Source organism: Rhipicephalus microplus, chromosome X (assembly GCF_043290135.1).
Source record: "Rhipicephalus microplus isolate Deutch F79 chromosome X, USDA_Rmic, whole genome shotgun sequence".
Classification (NCBI taxonomy): Eukaryota; Metazoa; Arthropoda; class Arachnida; order Ixodida; family Ixodidae; genus Rhipicephalus; species Rhipicephalus microplus.
Window position 1 is genome coordinate 211,030,567 of NC_134710.1, and position 20,519 is coordinate 211,051,085.

General features: G+C 44.2%; 1 protein-coding gene across 3 annotated transcripts in view; it reads left to right on the top strand.

Moving 5' to 3' along the window:
- Positions 1-20,519, top strand: part of SCaMC (Short Calcium-binding Mitochondrial Carrier) — a 116,945-nt gene that overhangs the window by 24,207 nt on the left and 72,219 nt on the right. For all 3 annotated transcript variants that reach the window (XM_075878534.1, XM_075878535.1, XM_037435799.2), the window contains exon 7: positions 7,826-7,936. In XM_075878534.1, the coding sequence (XP_075734649.1) occupies positions 7,826-7,936 (111 nt within the window). The remainder of the gene's footprint in view (positions 1-7,825; positions 7,937-20,519) is intronic.

Below are 20,519 nucleotides of genomic sequence, written 5' to 3' on the forward strand. Positions count from 1 at the left end.
GAACAATGCAGCAGATTAGGACTGGCAAAGAACACATATACAGCATCGATATGCTGTTATAAACTGCATCTGTGATTCTAAAAAACACTTGACATGTGTTGATTGTGGCCAAGTACGGGACAAAATTTAATATTGATTGATATACAGAATCTCTTTTTGCAATAGTCCAGCTGATAGAAAAACTTAACACTCAAGCTATCAAACTTTCTGATGTAATATGCTTTATTAACACTTCACAGCATTTATGTGTGTTCTTCACCAGTTCTCTGTTGTGCTGTTATTTCATTTATTTCATCTTTGTCTAGTATTCAGTTCTCATTTCACTCCTCTCTGTATACTGTATACATTTCATTATTCGTCTTGATATTAAATGCAGTCGCTATTCAGAAAGCCGGGAGCACATGTGCCCTATTTATGAGTTATTTTTGTTTTTATAGCAGATTCTCGGTAAACGAAACTCTCTTAAAACGAAATTGCTACTTGAATAGAACAGCTGCCTCTATAGTTGGTACTTGAATGCTACGTTCCTGTTTATCTCTCCGTATATGTATGGGTTCTGGTAATCTCTATGGGTTCTAGTATACCCGATTACTTGATTGTAGTAGATATAGCTTTGCACGATTTCTTGCTCATTTCAAGCGAGTTTGACTAAACACTGAAAAGAAATGAGTAGCGTTTTTATGGTTTTACATTAATAACTATTTTAAGTTACCAACTTTATTCACTTGTTCATTATGTGTGTGGGTATGTATGTATATATGTATGTATGTATATATATATATAGCACATACTTCATGCAAGTGGGCCTTCTTTCACTGGATGGGAGACAATATTGGCCTGCTCATATTTTTGGGCTCTGTTTCATTTAGACTATTGAAGCTAGTATACATGTACAGAAAGCCAGTGAGACCACAGTCATTGGACAGGTGCTTTCATGTGGGGCACTTACGATAACAGTGAAACAAAAGCATTACTGTCTTGATTTTCTGGTTTCATTGGTTTGCTATGCTACTAGAGTTCGATTTCATAGATTCATGGGTTTTTTTTTACTCGTTAAAGTGCTTACTGTAACAATTCACGCCAATGGTTCTAATCTTAGTGCCAGCAAGCTTGAATTCATGTGCCAATCAATTCAATCTATACACAGAAAGCAGCATGTTTGCAAGTATAGAGCGAGCCTCAAATTTTGTATTCGAGTACAGTTGGAGACCAGTATTCATTTTACCAGACAAAATTGAGCTTTCAGAACTTTATGGGGTGTAGCCTATACTCCATCTCATAAGTTCTTTTCGGCACTGTCATGGCTACGAGGCCTGTTAGCCAAAAGGAAGGCTCATTAGCCCCTACACATGTATTCATCCACATTGCGTCTGCTCTGCTTCTCCCTGGCGTCTGCTAGCATGCGATGGAACAGGAGGTGCTTCTGTGTAGCCGCATGATGATGGAGAACTAATGAGAAATAGTAGAGTGTCATCAGAAGAAAATGAAGTGTCGATGAAAAAAGAGTTTTTGTTTTGCATGCCATTTACTTCTTAAACAGCGCTTCACTGTAGGTCACATGAGAAATTTTACTGCGCTAGAAGTTGTTGCGTGCCCACAGAAAGGCTCTGCACCACTAGAGTTTTTTAATTGGTTTATTATAAGCCGCGAAGGCATGATGCGACGAGGTGAGCTTCGAAACCTTTGCTACTCGCCCGGCGTTGACTTCACAAGTTAAATCCCTTCCCTGCCCTCTTCAGAACTCGGAGCCGGAAGGTCACATAATGCAGACTCATCAGCACATCGTACACACTTAAGGTTACATTCGCATTACATGCCCATGCGAGGCCGGGCATGCCAGTGGTGTTGTGTTATTTCAACCTTCTCTCTATTGTACTGCTTGTTTCTCTTGGATGGATTCCTTTATGTGTGCACATTTCGAGAAGCTGGCATGGATCATGTATGCTTACCAGGATACATGGCATCGCACCGCTGGAACTGCTATAACGGACGATGCACCTAAAACATGCCAAGCATTGTCAGGGCAGGCATCGGCACGATGTGAAAACGGTGAGAGCACCAATGCAAATGAAATAGAGGCAACTTACTCTCGCATCGCACTCAATATGAAGTTTAAAAATAGTCACAGCTTTGCTGCAAAGGCAAAGCAATGAACGCGATAGCAACAACTTGGAAGGTTACGCGCAGAGTAGCAAGCAGATTGAAACGGGCCCTGCATTTCTAATGCACAAATAACACATGAAATGTACTCACAGGCTCAGATGAACGCGAATAAGCGTCCCGTTGATACTTCGCTGTGTCTGAAAAGGGCGCTCTTTTCGCAAGCGGAGACCGTGCGACGATTGCAGTGAGCTTTGTGTGCCTGGTAACTACAACGGAATTGTTCCGGTGAAAGCCAAACACCAGCCAAGACGTACGATTCTCTCCACCACGAGATAAGGTCGTGCGAGTGAGCGTCTACCTCTCCTCTCCGCGGGGCAAAGTACGCGTGGGATATGAGAGCGCGCGCCACCGCCTTCTTCCTCTATTAACCACTACCACCACCACCATCATCACGATATGGCAACGCACACTCATTGTGCCATCTTGCTGGTAAAGCTGAAAACGCGATAGCTCCCCCCTGAGATGGCCATCACCAGCAGTAAGTAGTAGATATAAATAATTTGCCGTTTGAACTTTAAAGGGTGTGCTTCTCTGTGGCTCAGTGGTTGACGCCTCACACTCGTGTTTCATAGGTCCCACGTTCGATTCCGCGCGCCGGAGTCTTTTTCTTTCTTGCATTTTCATATACATAGATACGTATACATATACGGTGAGTGACGGCAATGCCCACGTCGATGCCAGCGGCAAAATTCAGCTGAGTGTGTCCATATAATTGCTATTGCAATAAAAATAATGCGCATGGATTCCGTTCCTGTTTTAATATTTCTTTCAACCTTCATACTTCTATTCAGGCAACAGGTTCACAAATTACACACGTCACCTCGAATAATTCTTGCAGTGTCATGTACTACTATGATGTACGCAGGAGCATTCCTTGTTGTATACGTCCCCTCCACCACGTCGGGGCGCATGCCCGTGAGTTGAACGTCAAGAGGCGTTCAGTCTGACATTTCACCTCTTACCGAGGCGCGTATTATCGCAATTCTCAGCAGATGAGATCGTGAGCACCCAGTGCACGCATTGCTCTTGCCTACTCAAAATTTTCAAAGCTGGCGAAGGGCGCCATAAGGTGTTCAGACAGAAGAAACATTGATTCTGTTGGGTTAGACAAAGTTAATACAAGGCTAAAATACCCTTTTGATCTATTAGCGGTCTGGCTGTCTGCTCCTATGCTGCCTTTCTCAGCCGTGCCAAAACTAAAGAGACCCAGGAACGTGTTTCTTTGACGGAGGACAGTCAACTCGCCATGCTGGACTATAAAAGGAAAGACTGTATTCTGCAAACCCTGCGGGGAAAAAAATTACATGGCTATGCTTAGGCAGTGGCGTTTTTGTACCATCATTAACTAAAGCATGTGTAGAATAATATCGTCCCCCCCCACACACAAAAAAAGCCATATACAGGGTTCATGCGGGTCCTTGAAATCCTTTAAAACTTTTGAATTTGAAAACCTTGTTTTAAAAGTGCTGAAATTCTCACAAATCCTTGAAAATTTTTGAATTTCTTTTTTTTAATAAACATTGTCACTTATTTCGCAGTGCATTATTTTTGATGCTGTAAATGTATCAGGTAGCATATGTAATGTGTCTATCATGAGAAAAAAAAAACAAAAAAACATCAGTAGTTTGTTCACGGAACCAACACCGCAAATTTCTGAAAACTCAGGAAGAGCAGGAGAGTGAAAAACAAAGCGAAATGTTGCATTGAGGGGCAGGTCAAAATGCTTACAAGAAAGAAAAAGAAACTAGAGGCTGCTGTTAGAGAATTAACAGCTACAGCACACTCATGCAGAAAAGGCAGAGAGAATTAAGGGCCTGACATGCATCATCAATTCATACAGCCTTAGGATTGCTGCCAAGACCATGCAGCAGGAGATAGTGGATATTGATTTGAAAATTCTGAAAAAGCAACAAAGTGTTGTGCAATAACTGTTCCTTAGTTTATTCTATCTGAATAGGAGTTTGTAACTAGCACCAAACAAATTGATTACCTATGCAATTTTAAGAAACGATTGAAAGTTGTCTAAAAAGAAAATGTCATGGGAGCCTTGTTCTTGACATCTATTCCAGTAATGTCCCCCTTTTTCTATCAATTCTAGTTATTTCAAGCTTCCATCCTTCCCTGAACATGTGTTAGTTGGCTTTCTAACAATGTGGACCTTGAAAATTCGCACACGTAGCCTTGAAAGTCCTTGAAAACCCTTCAAGTTTTTTGTCATGTAAACGAGCATTAACCCTGCAAAGATGGCTTGTGGCTTGTAAGTTCATGTGACCAATTGCAGTGTGTTTCTGAAGCATGTATGCTTCTAATATGCATATCTCCAGTTCAGAAAATTTCCAGATGGGAAGCAAGTTGTTCTTTTAAACCATTTAAAGAAAGCCAGGTTCTTTTTCTTTCGTGCAAAACTAGTAGGGGAAGGAATGGCTGACCAAAAGAAAGGAACACGTTTCTAAGATCTTCAGGAATCTTAGTGATAAAATATTAGTGTTCGGGCACAGCAGAGCAAGGAGTTTGTTGCTGGAGACCTAAAGCAACTAGCAGACATGTTTGGCATAAATTTCAAAACTGAAAGATCCACTGCCACCACCAGCAGAGAAATGTTAAAAAGAGGGGATGGCCCAGAGAACAAGTTTGTGATAATGTAGTGACTGTTTAGGTGTATTGTAGACATATCTACATTTATTATCAGACAAAGCAAGCCGTGGGAGAGTAGTCACCTGTAATGACAATCAGTATACTCGACAACATTCTACAGCACTGTGGAAGCTACAGAACTGAAGCGCATGCCTGCTACCACACCAAAAAATAGTACAGTAGACTCTCGTTAAACAGGACCTGAAGGGACCAGGAAAATGTGTTCCGTTCAACAAGCTTTTCATTTACTGAGAGACCTACAGGGGTGCAGAATTCAGATATGAAACCAATCGTACTGAATACAGTTGATCCATTTAGGCAGCAGTTTCACTGATTTATTTTTACCGACAGTGTACTGTACTTAGGTTCACTGATACTTTTCTCAAAATAAATGCTGCTTTATTAGACTGAAATAGTTGCGGAAAATTGTAGGTAATATACAGTTATTGTTCACTTTGCAGGAATGCCTTCCTTTTATTTATGTTGCTTAGACAGCGCCACTTTTTCTGCACACTCATTTTCTGAAGTAAATATGGCATCTATGATATGGCGAGCCAGTTTGCGGCCGCGAACGCGCTGTTTAGTTCTCGAAGAAAGATATACTTGTACTACACGCTAAACTGTACAGTGAATCTATTTACATTTTCGTGAATATAATTTTCTGAACACATTAGCGAAGCAAGCAAGAAGAATCGATACCAGTCGCAAGCTGCCGTACTACTTGCGTAGTAATACAAAAGTGTGAACGCCCCTCTTCCGTAGCCTTCGCTCCAATGTCAAGATAAGTTGTTGCCAAGTATAGAAGCACAGTAGATCACCTTTTGGATGCCTACAGCTGTTTAGTGAAGCTGGTGAAGGCATAAAGGCTCACTGATTGCAGCCATGTAGCATCAGGCTCATCGGTAAGCTTTGGCTGCAGTACAAGGGACCACATGTGTGCTGTTTACACTTGCACCAAACCAACAAATGGTGTTCCAGGAACTTCGGCAAGGCAGCTAAAAGGAACCAACTTTTTATGCAACCACTGCGGCCATGCAACATTTCTTCTGTAAGGTGCTTGTATGCTTAGAGAACCGCAACACATATTGAAAATGTAGTGGAGAAAAAAAAAATAAAATGAAAATAGTCTATGCAGTTATTGTAACGGCAGTAGATTTATGATTGAGCGGTAACAAATTCAACAAAGCAGAAATAGAAAGGTGCATTTGTAGGTTTAACTAAGTGTGCAGCAATGAGTTGTATCACTCGTGATTGATTGTATGAACTGCAAGGAAATATCGGCACCAACGCAAACGTATGCAGTGAAACCAGCACATGCATGTCTTAGTTACGCGATGCTATGGCTGATAGAAGAAATTCGATCCACACCAAGTAAACCTATAAAAGTGGGGACTCTTCACGAGTAAATTTTATATTGCGGTGGCAAAAATGTAAAGCTGCCAGTATATTTGTATTTAAATCCTCACTTATAATTGAGGTACTGTGCCTTTTCTTCTTTAACATCCCCATCTGCCTTAGTGTTCGGTAAGTCTTCGTTAGAGTGGATGCAGTTTGATCTCCTTCCACAGCACCAAGACTGGTATAACTTGAGGTTTTTCTCCTATTAGTACCCAACCTCAGGACTAACACCATACTTACCTACAGTTTATTTTATTTGAAACACCAGACTAATTGCTGCCATTGTGTTGGTTGGTTGTTATGTCGTTTGCATGCCTTTTTATCGAGGCCCACTTGTGTGCTGCAGCGTAGTGAGGCACCCAGAAAAAGGAACCATCCGTGTATCAAGAGACGTAATAAAGTGCTGCTTGTCCGTTTTTGTTTAATTTATATAAAAAAAATTACCGCCTGGCGTTATTACGAAGAATGGCGCAAGTGGTTCAAAAATTTCGTTTTCGCCTAGTTGGACTGGGTAGATGGTGCCACCTAGCGGGGCCCAGTTGAACTGTTCAATGGCTGTGCTTGCGGCTGTGGCTTTGGCTACTTTTGCTCTGCTGCTACAAGTGTCTGCGGACGCACAGTAAAGGCGGGAAATGTCGGGCATGGCAACAGTGAGATCAGAAAGACCGCTTTCAGGCGGGTGATTTGAAGTGTGTTAATGTGATGCATACTGCTAAAACATGATTTTATTTCAAAATAAGCATTTTATTGGCTCAAAAGTACCACTACGAGGTTTGTGTACCGATATTTCAACAATTAACATAGACTTATTATTTGTCTATAGTGTCCCTTAAAGACCACAGAGTTCTTTTCAGCCCACTAGCATTACCTTTTGTTTTTAAATACTTTGTTTCTTTTAGCTGAGCTATCCTGCCTATGAGTATGTGTGGTAACACATAGCTCCTCCCTGTTTGATGCATGCTAACGTTTTCATGATCTTAAACCTTATCTGTGAATTTGTTCTCATAAAAGTGTAAGCACTAATGTAAAGATAGCAAATAACTGCCAGAGTATTGACTGCCAGAAATATGTGTATTATGAAACTTCATTAGGGAACACTGGATTAAGATTTGGCGCAAAAAGCCTTGCTCCCAGTAAACAGTGCAAAGGTGCACCTACTTTTACTCTCCTTGGAAGTGATGCGGCCACTGCTTAATTTAACCTTTCAAATTTGTACTTAGTGGAGTGTAAGCACACTATGCATGCACAGGGGTGTAGCAGTCATTTAATTAAAAAGCATTTGCAGCTACTAAAGATGTTAGTGCTGTATTCTACCTTGCGATGATTATATTTTGTGTTCTGGTAAGTGGTTTTTCTTTAACAGTTTTGCTGTTTTCTGACTACATTTTGCTGATTTTGCTGTATGGACTAAATTGACTGGCACTGTTTTTAATGTTGATGCTTGGATTAACCTACCAGTACATGGCCTATCTGCTCTGGCGCTTTGCTCATATCAAGAGTAAATACTAGTTTCATGCACAGATTATTTTTGTGGCACTCAGATCAAAGTTAAGGAGAAAACCTGTAGCATTGGCACACTTAAGAGTCTCATATCCATGTAGTAGTGGTTACTTGCTGGTGATGTGTGCAGGCAAAGCGGCTTATCAAGGGCGACTCAAATCGTGATTTGGGTATCTTCGAACGTTTTTTTGCGGGTTCCCTTGCTGGCAGCATCGCCCAAACAAGTATCTACCCTATGGAGGTGAGCATCTGCACTATCTAGTGCTCTATTCACATGTTTTGAGGCTTTGTCAGTGGTCTTGTTTTTTAAATTTGTCAGTTGTACTTGTACAAATGTTTGCATGTGCATAATTCTGCAGCCTTAATTCTTTAACGAAATGGTTGATTTAAATACTGTTGTTTTCTCATTAACATTTATAGTATTTTTTGGCATGAATACTAAGTACCTATAGCCTTGGTGAATTGGTAGGTATGCCGTGCATACATATATGCAGTAGTTTTCAGTGTTCCATGCTGTGTCCACCAGATAAATGACTCACTTCAACATAAATGCTAGCTAAACCAAACATAACAGTATAAATTTGGTTGCCCACCTATAACTACAATATTTAACCCTTCAATGATAATTGTACCACATATCCCTTTTGATCCCAAGTTTTGTGTAGGGTCGAAAAAATAAAAATTTTCATGTTCTTATCTAGTTAAGAAGTATTGATAACCATGAAAAAAGTAAAAATATTAATAATAATAAGGATATTGATAAGCAATGTCTCTTGAGTAGTTCGAACATCTTTAATACCCCACCGCCACAGGCGCTGAGGAGGAGATGCGGACATCTGTCGACACGAGAAACCGCATCATTAACTGTCTGCCTCATTTCGAACGTTTTTGGCTGTTTATGGCTTTGATCAGTCTAAAAAAAGTGCGAGCGAGTGTCTGAAGTTGCCAGGTTCACCCGTACGCCAAATTCACTCTGGTGGGTCCACATTTATGCATTTTATCTGGGATTTTGTGTTCGTGTCACGTTGGCAGCAAGCTAGGCCTCTCCCCTAATGGGCCTAGCTCGGCAAGGTGTATACCCGCCCTTTGCGCCAGGCGCGAGACGCGAATGGCGTCTACTACCGACTACCGACAACTCTGCAGAGGATCTACAAGCAATGTTGGGTGCTTCATCCACATCTGTTGAACAAGAGATAGCAGCATACGAAGACGTGGGTTTCGCGGCGGACAACACGGGTTGGAAAGTGGTGAGCAGCCGGAAAACGAAGAAGAAGGAGCGCGCCAAAACAACTGCGCCACTTATGCAGCAAGAAAACCATCCAAGCAGCCGACAGGTGAGCTTCTCTTGGACGCCTCCTAACATCATGAATCGTATGATCAGAGCCTGATGCATGCCATCCTTACCGGAAGACAACATCAAGATAGTGTTTCACCCAAAGGGTGGCTCGAACATACAAAAGGTCAGACCTATCTTGGTGAGCAAAGCCCTTGTAACAGCAGCAAATCTTCATTGAGTTCAGACCATGGAGGACATTATTTGTCCCAACATAATGCAGAATATCATGGTGGCGAGCACACCATTTAGAGAAAATGCAGATAAGTACGCGAGCGTAGGGGCTATTCAGATAGCCAGAAAAAAGTACGAGGTAAGCACTTACAAAGCTGCCCCAAGTGACACCTGCAAAGGGGTAATTCGACACATCGACGCTGTTGACGACCATAAGACGATTGAAAGAAACATCGTGAACGCTTGCAACCCCTTGGCACTGGCGGTGAAAAGAATCAAGAACTCAATATCAGTGATCGTTGTGTTTGATTACTTCGGGTCCCGAACGTCAGATATGGACCTACTTTGGTACCCTGCTACTCATATCGCAGACACGTAGACATATGCTACGTCGACCATCGGGCGGACGTTTGCCCTGACCCGGGCTCCACCGAATGCAGAGGCTGCGGAATTTCTAACCCAACATCATCGCATGTGTGCGATCGGCAATGCAAGCTGCGCGGTGGCTTGCACATGACGGCGGACAAGGTGTGCTCGAAACGCTATCTCGTCCTGTATGCAGTGCGCGCACGATGACAATTGGAGCAGCAAGGTTAGGCAAAGCTGAAGGAAGACAAGCAACCGACAAGCAAGGTTGATCTATATCGAAGACGTTGACACGCAGCTCGCGCTCTCGATTGCAGAGCGGCACACCTACGAAGACATCGACCACAAGCAGGAGTTGCTCAGGGTCACAGGTACGTTTCGTGGGAAAGAACAACAAAGGAGACGGCACGTGGGCGGATAAAGTCAGAGGCGCCACGGCGACTATGCCGAAGGAAGACCGTGAGTTCTGCAACACTGATAAAGAACGGATAGCTATGTTAGAACAGGAGTTAAGAGAGCTTAAAGTGGCCTATATTTAGCTAATTCACGAGTTATCCGAAGCAGGTAAAGGAAACAGCAGTACGCCAACGAGCATTCCCGAATCACCAACCGATATCGAAACTCCCGAAGCACTTGAGATTGCGAGACAAGGAGAACATCGCGAAGAATCACCCGCTCCAAAGAAGCGAGCTGTAACGCAACTGCAATGGTCGTGCAATCAGACGTCAAGGATGCCATGAGCGAGAATATGAGACTAATGAACGAGAGCATGATGCAAATGAATAAGAAAATGGACATGTTTAACACGCAAGTTCAAGAAATGGAAATGTATATGAACAACGCGCTAGTACCTGCCATGGAGACGATGAAGTCACAGGACATCGGCGTGCATGGCCCTCTGCAAGTTGCTTTCACTGCAAGCGAAGGAGGCTATGATGGTCAACATGGTAGTGACAAATAGGACACGAAATTTCCGCATCAGGCAATGGAACTAACTCCAGGGGGATCACGTCAAAAAAGGTGGTCCTCCTGCAGATGGTTAAATCGGAAACCTAGAAATCACACATAATTTTACTGCAAGAAACACTCACAATGAAACTTACCCTTGCGGGTTATAAAGCCAAAACTTACAGAAACGAGCAAGGCAGAGGCATTGCTATTCTGATTGGCAAGAAGATCCCGTACATTCCCCATGAGATCCATCACACAGCCTACTACTTAGAACACGTCACGATCGAGATTATACCTAATGACCAGGTAGGGAACAAGCAAAGCATCTTTCTCACTAATTTGTACAACAGCCCTAAGGACACAAGGCAAGGGTTCAGAAGCATGCTCGGCAAGATCGCGAGCATTCCAAAAGATTGTCCCCTAATAGTAGGTGGCTATTTTAATGCCCCACACAAGGCATGGGGCTACGAATATTTCTCTAGCAAAGGTGAGCGCCTTCACATGACCGGGACACTATACTGGACTTGACTTTCGTCCTGGACATTGAAAAATGCGGCTGGTGTAATTCTGGCATAGACCTTGGCAGCGATCACTACATTCTCCGAATTGATGCAGAACTCCCAGGAAAGAAGCAAAGGTAGTACAAACTGATTGGGACAAATTTCGCAAGATACGAATGCAGTCATCAAATTCATCAGGAGAAACCACAAAGCATACGATAGCAAGTTGCACTGAACAGCTCAAAACAGATATTGCAGCCTCAGAACGAACGATTACCACGGACGTTAAGGTGGAGAGAATGGAGAGCCGGAAAACAAACATTCTTGAAGGCAAGCACTTCATATCAGCCAGGAGGAAGGGTCAGCGACTCGATCGAAGAGTGCGAAAGAAGCTCGCTGAACTCAACAAAACCATTGAAGAATACTGTGGGGTTCTTTCCTGACAGCAGTGGGACGAAGTTTGCAACTCCCCCAACGGGTAAATACGAAAAGGGAGGGGATGGAGGCTCATAAAACAGCTCCTCGACAAAAATGGCACCAAGTCCAAATCTGCGCAGCGCATCAGGCTCAGCAAGTTAGTACACTGCGCAACGCAACATAGTGCTGCCGAAGAAGTTGTTGACGGCCTTGCTAAACGCTACCTACCGCTTGAATTAGGACAATTTAGTATGTCATCGCGAAAGATCTATGATAGTGCCCCAAACTCGGGAGCTCAACGCGAACTACACAGACAGTGAAGTCGGCTACGCAATTAACTAACTTAACAGCAAATCTACGGCCACCCCCGATGGCGTCACGAATTGGGCTCTCCGAAATTTAGATGACGATCCGGTCACGTTAAGTGAACAAATCAACGAAGCCTGGAAAACCAGCCGTTTACCTGTAGAATGGAAGCATGCAAATACGGTCCTCATTCCAAAACCTGGAAAGCTGCTGGGGCTATCAAACATGAGGCCAATCTCACTAACGTCCTGCATAGGAAAGCTAGCTGAACATGTCATTCTGCAGCGACTGACGGAGTACGTCGAAGAAAAGGAATACTTCCTCTACACTATATTCGGATATAGGCCGGTTTTATCAGCGCAAGACGCCATGCTGAGAATAAATAAAAGTCTCCTGGATCGCCCCACACGAGATATCAACACGCTGCTGGGTCTTGACGTGGAGCAAGCTTTTGACAACATCCGACATCAAGCCATTCTGACCGCTATATCTGAACACAAACTTGGCACACGTTTCTATCAATACGTCAATGCTTTTCTAAAGGTTCGAACGGCCACTCCACGGATAGGCGAGCACGTCTCTAAAAGCTTTGAGCTGGACGATAAGGAACACCGCAAGGTTCAGTACTTTCGTCATTCTTATTCAATTTGGCTATCGCGAGATCTCTTGAGCACTGGGAGAAATAGCAGATGTGGAGCATACCATCTATGCAGATGATATCACCATTTGGAGCACTAGTGGCAGCGATGCAGAGTAGATGCCTGCATGCAAGACGCAATCTTAGTCACCGAAGCACATCTCACCCCAATGGGACTTCGCTGCTCTTCCAGAAAATCTGAGCTGCTTATCTACCATCCTCCCAGACAAGGGCGCCCATCATAGACTGGTGCAGACCTGTCCCTCGAAGCATAGAGTTACGGGATTCTGACTGCAACCGCATAACTACGCTCGACAAAATTCGCATCCTTAGACTTGCCATCCAAAGCAATGGTTCCAACTCGGTGATGCTGGTCAATATCACATTCAAGATTGGGAACGCGCTTGAATGTTTCCGTGCATTATGAATCTGCACAGAGGGCTGGGTGAGGATAATGCATCAGAATGGTCCACGCCTTTGTTCTCTTTCACATCACATACGTGGCTGCGATGCTGAACTGGCAAAAAGTAGCAAAAGCTCGAAGTACACATACGGCGCGCTTTTAAGACAGCGTTGGGGCTCCCGTATAATGCCTCCACTGCTCTCCTCTTACAGCTAGGAGTGCATAATCCTCTTGCCGAACTAATCGCGGCCCAGCACACTGCACAGATCGCACGCCTATCCAGCACCAAAGCGGGCAGAAATATTCTCCTCAAGCTTGGTTTGCACACCATAGCGGAAAGGGGAAACGTTCAGAAGTTACCCAAAGTCATGTCAAAATCAATTACAGTGCTCCCCTTCCCAAGAAACGTACACCCGGTTCAGAATAATGGAAAAAGATTCGCCCGCGCCAGAACTCTTGCGACTGACACCGCAAGATTTCCGGACCAGACAGCTTTTGTGGATGCAGCGGAAATACCGGCAAAGCACGCCTACTCGGTCATAGTAATTGACGGACATGGACGAACACACAGCTCACTCACTTTTTACACTAAGAGGCCGGATGTAGCCGAAGAAGCAGCGATAGCTGTAGCTCTAACAGACTCGAGGTTCACTACAATATTCAGTGACCCTAGAGCAGCCACTCAAGCTTTCGCAAAAGGTGCGATAGACAAGACAACACTGCTATTATTAGGCGGACATAACATCACCGAACACTCCATCGTATGGTTCCCGGCACACATGGGCAACTTAAGGGGCAACTTGCGTAATCTCAACGAGACCGCGCACGAGGTGGCGCGAGGACTCATCGACCGCGTCACTTCGGTTTCGCCCTCTGCACTGCACATGGAGTACAGAATCAGTTATTCACTTTCAGTGAGATTACGAAGCACTTTTATCTAGGCCGGCGAGAGTTCCCCCTCCCGGATAAGAAATTAACGCGCAGCCAGTCAGTCACGTTACGCTTGCTCCAGACTAACTCATACCCCAGCCCCTGGCACATGATGCATATCGACCCAGACTACGATGGACAAGATCTGTGAACAGTGTTGTGAACGTGTAGATTTGAACCATATGCTATGTGGTTGTGCATCGAGTGACACGTACGCCAAGAACAAGCAACAGTGGGCCAAAGGGCTAAGAAGTGCTTTACTAGCAGACCAACTTTGGGTTGTCCAAGAGGCCCACGAGGTGGCGGAGAGCTTTGGGCTCTCTGTCCCGATGTGGGAAATGCCCTCTACTAGAACCTGGCGTCTAGCCGAGTGTCCTTCAGGACCCTTTTTTGGGCAATAAAGTTTTACCACCACCAATAATAATGTTCTTGGGACTGAATATGTTCAATGAAAGTTTTGCTGAGCGAAGTGGAGCATATGAAGTGTGTGAAATAGAAAGGGAAGAGAGATAGAAATAGAGAAGTAAAGGGAATAACGACATGAAAAAATGACTACAAAAAATAGAAATAAATGCACACAAAAAAAGATAGAAAGAACAGACAGCTAGATAGAAAGAGATGGAAACGTAAAGAGAAAGAAAAATTAATAAAGAGGAAGAAGAGAAAAAAACGGAAAACTAAAGATAGAAAGAGCAAGAAATAGAAACCGATTTAAAAAGGCAATACAAGAAACTGAGAAACAGAGAAATAAAAAAATAACATGGTGAAGAAATGAGGCAGCCCATTCAGCTTCGCTCTTCCTTCAGGTTTGGCACCATTAGTGTGAAACTGCCATGATTCCCCCCACTCCCTCTTCAAGATTTTTTTTGTTAGCCACGAAGTTCAAGCCCTATTTGTTATAACTGGAAGTAGGTAATGATAGCATACTTTTTTGTTTTAAGGACAGAATAGTTTGCCTGCAACGATTTTATGATGTCTGCACAATGTGCTTCAGCCAATTCTTATTGTTCGGTGAATCTCCTTTTCATGCATTGGCTCCACTCTTTGTTGCTGACATTTAAGGGTTACATGTCAAAAATTGTTTTCTTTTTGCTAGACTGTTAAACATTACTTTTGTCTTTAGCATATTCATTTATAGTCCTATTAGTATTTTAATAGTTCCTTGGCTTAATTCCTCAATAATTTGTTTTAATGCATCACTGTCATAGCTGAAAAGTATGTCATTTGCAAATCTTAAGTCATTCAGATATTCTATGTTGATTTTCGTTTCTTCTTTCTTGCCAGTCCAGTTGTTTCTAGGCATGCGGTGAACAGCATCGGAACAATTGTAGTATCTTCTTGTCTGATTACCTTCTGGATTGCAATCTTTTTGCTCTTGTGTGGAGAAGCAGGGTAGCTGTGGAGTCTGTAGATGTTAGCTAGGGTACTTTTATGCTTTAAGTACTCTTTGATGATGAAATGCTTCCAAAACTGATCATATTCATACTGAGTCAAATGCCTTTTCGTTGTCTGTGAAAGCTACATGCAGCGGTTTGTTGTACTCAGCAGATTTTTCTATCAGCTGGTTGATTATGTTGCTGTGATCTATTGTAGAGAAACCCTTCCTGAAGCCAGCCTGCTCTCTAGGTTTGTTGAAGTATAATGTTTCTCTAATCCTGTTAAAAGTTACCTGTGCAGATTTCTTGTATAGCAAGACTTGAATGTAAGCTGATTGGTCTGTAGTTCTTCAAATCCTTAACATCTCTCTTCTTATGTTGAATATAAGCTGGGATTTTTTCAACGCACTGGCACATTTAAAGTTAAAAGCCATTGAGTGTAGTGTGTATTCAGTTTCTGCAATATAACAATCTCTCCATCTTTTGTGAGCACATTTTATGTGCCTTTGATCATTTTATGGAAGCACATGGAGTGATTGAATAGCTGAGTGAGCAAGTGAACCATGAACAGCCAAAATATCTGCTTTGAACCACAGCTGAAATAGTATTCACTTTCGCTACAAGCTTCAAAGTTATCGTTATAAAAGACTTTTGGCAATGAGGGGTGGTGCTCCACTGCAAGCAGTATGAATGCAGGCTCTGTAAGCTCGCCTATGTACTCAAACAATTCAGGGCTTAAAATTTAACGGACAAGGGTGTGCTTTCTTCAAATTCGGAGTTGCCAGTCTGTCCTGTAGACAATTTATAAAAACATGTGAAATTTTCGATGCTGAAAATCTGTCAGATTTTTTTGGACTTTCTGATACAAAGCACCATTAATTAAAGCCCCCACCTCTGCCGCGTAGGCCAGCGCTTTTGTGGGTAGATCTGTTTATGGCCATAGCGAAGCCCTAAAGGCACATTTGCCGTAGTACCAGAGTGTGATGCGGTAAAGCATTTAAAGAAAACGTGGATTCCTTTGTTATAAGAATCGGGATGACACGAAAGGGAAACTTGTCCTTACGGAAGTAGTTGAATGTCTTCTGTACATTGATGTAGAAAAGCTTGCACAATGTGTCTTGATGTTTGACAGCTAACCGTTTAACGAGAATGCATCCATGTTGATACTTAGGATCATAATTGAACAAATCTTTGCGGTCATTGATGCTCCTGGTAGCTGTAGTAGTTAATGGTGAGAGCGGAATCGGAGAAAGTGGTGCGACAGCCAGGAGAGCCGTCTCTGAACTTCGGCTAAGGTAAACTATTCGCAGCATGTTAGAGTATTGAATGCTACTGCCTGACTAGAAAGAAACACAACATGCGCTGTGTTTGCGCCATTGGCCAGTTGCAATTTTTTGCGTAGTGAGCCAAGTGGAGAACATGGAGTTATAGCCAGGCGACACAGAGCTGCAGTCGAACAGGATATATTGAACTCAAAGGGGATTATGACTTAGTTTGATAAATCCGAAATTTGATATAAAAAATACAGGCCCCGAGAGCTTACCTGTCGAAGACCATCACCTACAATAGGCGCATTCGAGAATGACAACTAATTCCGCACACACGCTGCAACAGAATGTTTTATTTACGTGGAAAAAAAATAGCTCATTGTGGCCTGCTTCTTAATTTTCAAAATGAGGTTGAAGACGCTAATCCCAATCTTATCAAAGCCGTCCAGTTGCGACAGCCTGGTTCCCTCCATGTCGCCAATACAGCGGCGAATGGACGCCGAACATTGCCGTCACTTCAGCGGTGGAGCACGTGCATGCAGCCAACGCCTAGTTCAGACGCTTCTCCTCGTCGCTTGAGCTGTCGGCATGGGCATCCTGGGTCCCTGCGATCGCAGCTACTATGTCCTCATCTGCAAGGCTCGCAACAGCCAGAACATTGCAGTCTGCTTCCAAGAAATCATCCGTAGGCTCTTCGTGTGAAACAGCTGTCGGGAAGAGAGACGACAACTTGCGAAAGGCTTCGTCTAAGCACTCATTATCACCGGTTTCACCGGTTTCCGCAAGTTCTGCTGTCACACCACAGGCTCCTGACGTTAGCTGATCCGTGACCTCTGCCTTGATATCTGCCTTGTTCTTCAACAGTTTACTCAGAGTGCTCGGTGGTGTCCCGAAGTCGCCCGCGACGGTCAAACATTTCTCTCCCGCTTCGACACGCTGATTAGCCTTCAACTTTGTCGTAAGGTCAAAGGTCTTGCGCTTGACGCTGGCCATAGCTCCACGAGAAGTCAACAATTCATGGAGTCGGGAGCAACTTTGCACACCAAGCACGCAAAAGAAGAATGCTACACATGCGGTGGTACGTAGATGACGCGACAATTGAAGCGGACTCCACCAGAAAAGCTCTCGCGAGGTGATGGTTACCGGTGAGGGCAACAGCAAAAGGCGCGAGCAGTAGTTGCCTGATCAAAACTCGCAAAACAGTAAAAAAGTAAATGAAAAGGCGGAAGGAGGAGGTCGTCAGCTCCTTCGTTCCAGCTTTCTCAGCCGACGGGTACGCGGAGAAAGCATGAAAGAAAGAGAGAAACAGAATAAGAAAAAAAAAGCCGTTCCGCAATCGCCGATAATCGATGCATGGCCTCGGATCTTTTCCCGGCACTTGAACCAATATTAGAGGGGATGTAGAGTCACTCGCCCGGTACTATGTCTCCCAACTCCAGCATTTTAGCAAATCCAGCATCTCCTCTTTCATGATATGCTTTTGCACAGGGGAACAACGATACGGCTTGCTACGGATTGGCTCGTCGCAAGTTAGCTCGATATCCTGTTCAATCACCGTCGTGTTTCCGAGACGGTTCGAAAACACGTCTTCAAACTCGGAAACAGTCCTTCTCAGGTCCTCCTACTGGGCTTCAGTTAACCTAGGCTCTAGGTTCAACTGCTCCAAGATTACCTTCGATCCTCTTTTGATTACATCACTAGAACTCAAAATTTCTGCTCCCTCTTCCTCTGAAGCATTCAACAGCAGATTTACGACCGCTTGACGTTGAATGTATGGTTTCTTCAAGTTACTGTGGTAAATTTTGTTCGGCCGCCTTCCTAATTTCACTTCATAATTAGTATCAAAAACCTTCGATATTACTTTGGCGGGCCCTTCCCAATGAACCTCAAGCTTGTTCTTTTTGGACGGCCGCAGCAGCATTACCTGAATACCTACTTCAAAAGCGCGCTTCTTCGCCGATTTGTCGTAGTACTCTTTCGACAACACTTGTGCAGCCTTCATGTGGCTTTCCACAAGATATTTTGTTTTTCTAAGCCTCTGAAGGAGGTCTAAAACATATGCAACCACATTAGGGTCCTCATCGAATTCCTCCCAAGACTCGCGTAGCATTCGCAATGATGTTCTCAAACTCCTGCCATACACAAGCTCTGCAGGGCTAAAACCAGTGCTCTCATGAGGAGCCGATGTCAAAGCGAAAATACCAGGAGGAATACATGCTTCCCAGTCGCATTTGTGCTCGTAGCGAAGACCTCTCAGCATCCGTTTTAGAACGGAATGCATATGCTCTAGCAGATTAGATTGTGGATCATGGATCGAGCTGTGCACTACTTTTGTTCCATATTTATCCAAAAAGGTAGAGGTAAGGCAGCTGCTGAAGACACTATCATTGTCGCATTGGATTTCAGAAAGAAATTCGGCAGTTGCAAATATAGATAGCAGTGCATCCACGACATGAGGGGAATTGAGCTTCTTAAGTGGTATCGGTTCCGGAAATTTTGTGGCTACACAGAGAGCCGTTTGGATGTACCGACAACCTTGCCTTGACTCTGGCAATGGCCCGACGATATCAATTACTAGACGCCGAAAAGGTTCTGTGATAATTGGCGCCAGCTTCATGGGTGCCTTCCACTTGTCCGTAGATTTCCTCACTCTCTGACAAGTGTCGCATGAGCGTACAAAGTTTTCGATATTCTTCCAGCGTTTCGGCCAATAAAATTCAAGGGAAACTCTAGCCTTGGTCTTTTTTGTGCCGAGATGCCGTGCTCACAGGTTTTCATGCGCCAGTTTTGTGGCACCAAGAGCTGTTCATACTTGCGACCTTGCGCATTTGTGTAGCTCCGATACAGAAGCCCTGCTTTCTCAAAAAAGGAAACATTCTTTTTCTTTTTTCCCAAGTTTACGTTTTCCATTAGCGCTTTAATCGAGAGGTCCTCACGCTGCTCTCGAATGAGCGTTTCTCGATCAACCCTCGACAGCTCACTCCAACTTTCTGCTACAGGCGAGAGCATTGCACCCTTCTCGCTCTGACTCGATGGCGCCATGTCGTCTCCTCCGCAGACAGAGGCCGCGCCAGTTGCTTCGGCGACGGGCCGCTCGAGTTACTGCTCAAATGACTCACACGGAGAATTTCCTGTCTGAGGTTCCATCGACTCACTGCCAAGGTCACTCAGATCAGCAGCCTTTGCACTTGGTGGTTCACCACATTGAACAAGATCAAGTTTCTGCGAAAGCGCCCTGCCGCGGTGGTCTAGTGGCTAAGGTACTCGGCTGCTGACCCGCAGGTCGCGGGTTCGTATCCCCGCTGCGGCGGCTGCATTTCCGATGGAGGCGGAAATGTTGTAGGCCCGTGTGCTCAGATTTGGGTGCACGTTAAAGAACCCCAGGTGATCGAGGTGGTCGAAATTTCCGGAGCCCTCTACTACGGCGTCTCATAATCATATGGTGGTTTTGGGACGTTAAACCCCACATATCAATTCCTACGAAAGCTTCCGCGCTTGCGATGGCGTGAGGGCCATGTATGCTAAGTTGGAGAAGAACGATTTACCCTGCTCTTTGAGAAGCTGCTCTGAGTTATTAGAGAAAAGATAAGGAAAAGGATCGGGAAGTGCAGCAGACACAGCCGCTTCGGTGCGAAGCTTACCGAACGGGCCTTCAATGACAACGGTAGTGATTGGTAAGCAAGCACTCTGCTCTTCGGTGACTTCTCTGATCCACGCGCATTCTCCTGTAAAGTCATCCGGAGACACCAATGAAGGATGGACAACGTCCATGGTTGCCGCCTAGTTTCAAAGTGCTCGGCCCGTTTTACCATCCACACTAATTTCTTGGAGATACGGCTCTAACAACCGCATGTTCTTTTCCGATTCTCGGATTGTTGCGAAAGCAAACTTTTGCTTACAGTTTATCGCGATGTGCCCTTCCTTTTTGCAGTTGTAGCAGATTAGCGGTTTCCGTGATTCAAACGCCCGTGTGGTATCAGTGCGTTGTTTAGGAACCTCACTCGATTTCTTCGCTTCCGTTTGCCCTTTCCCTACGGTGTCCTTCGTAAGAAATGGGTCCTTCCTGAAATTACGGTGCAGAGCGGGTTTCCGTTGATCAGGTTTCTTTGAAAAGCCCTCTTTCCTTTCATCCTTTTCAACGCGCATTGCCCTGCTATGCAACT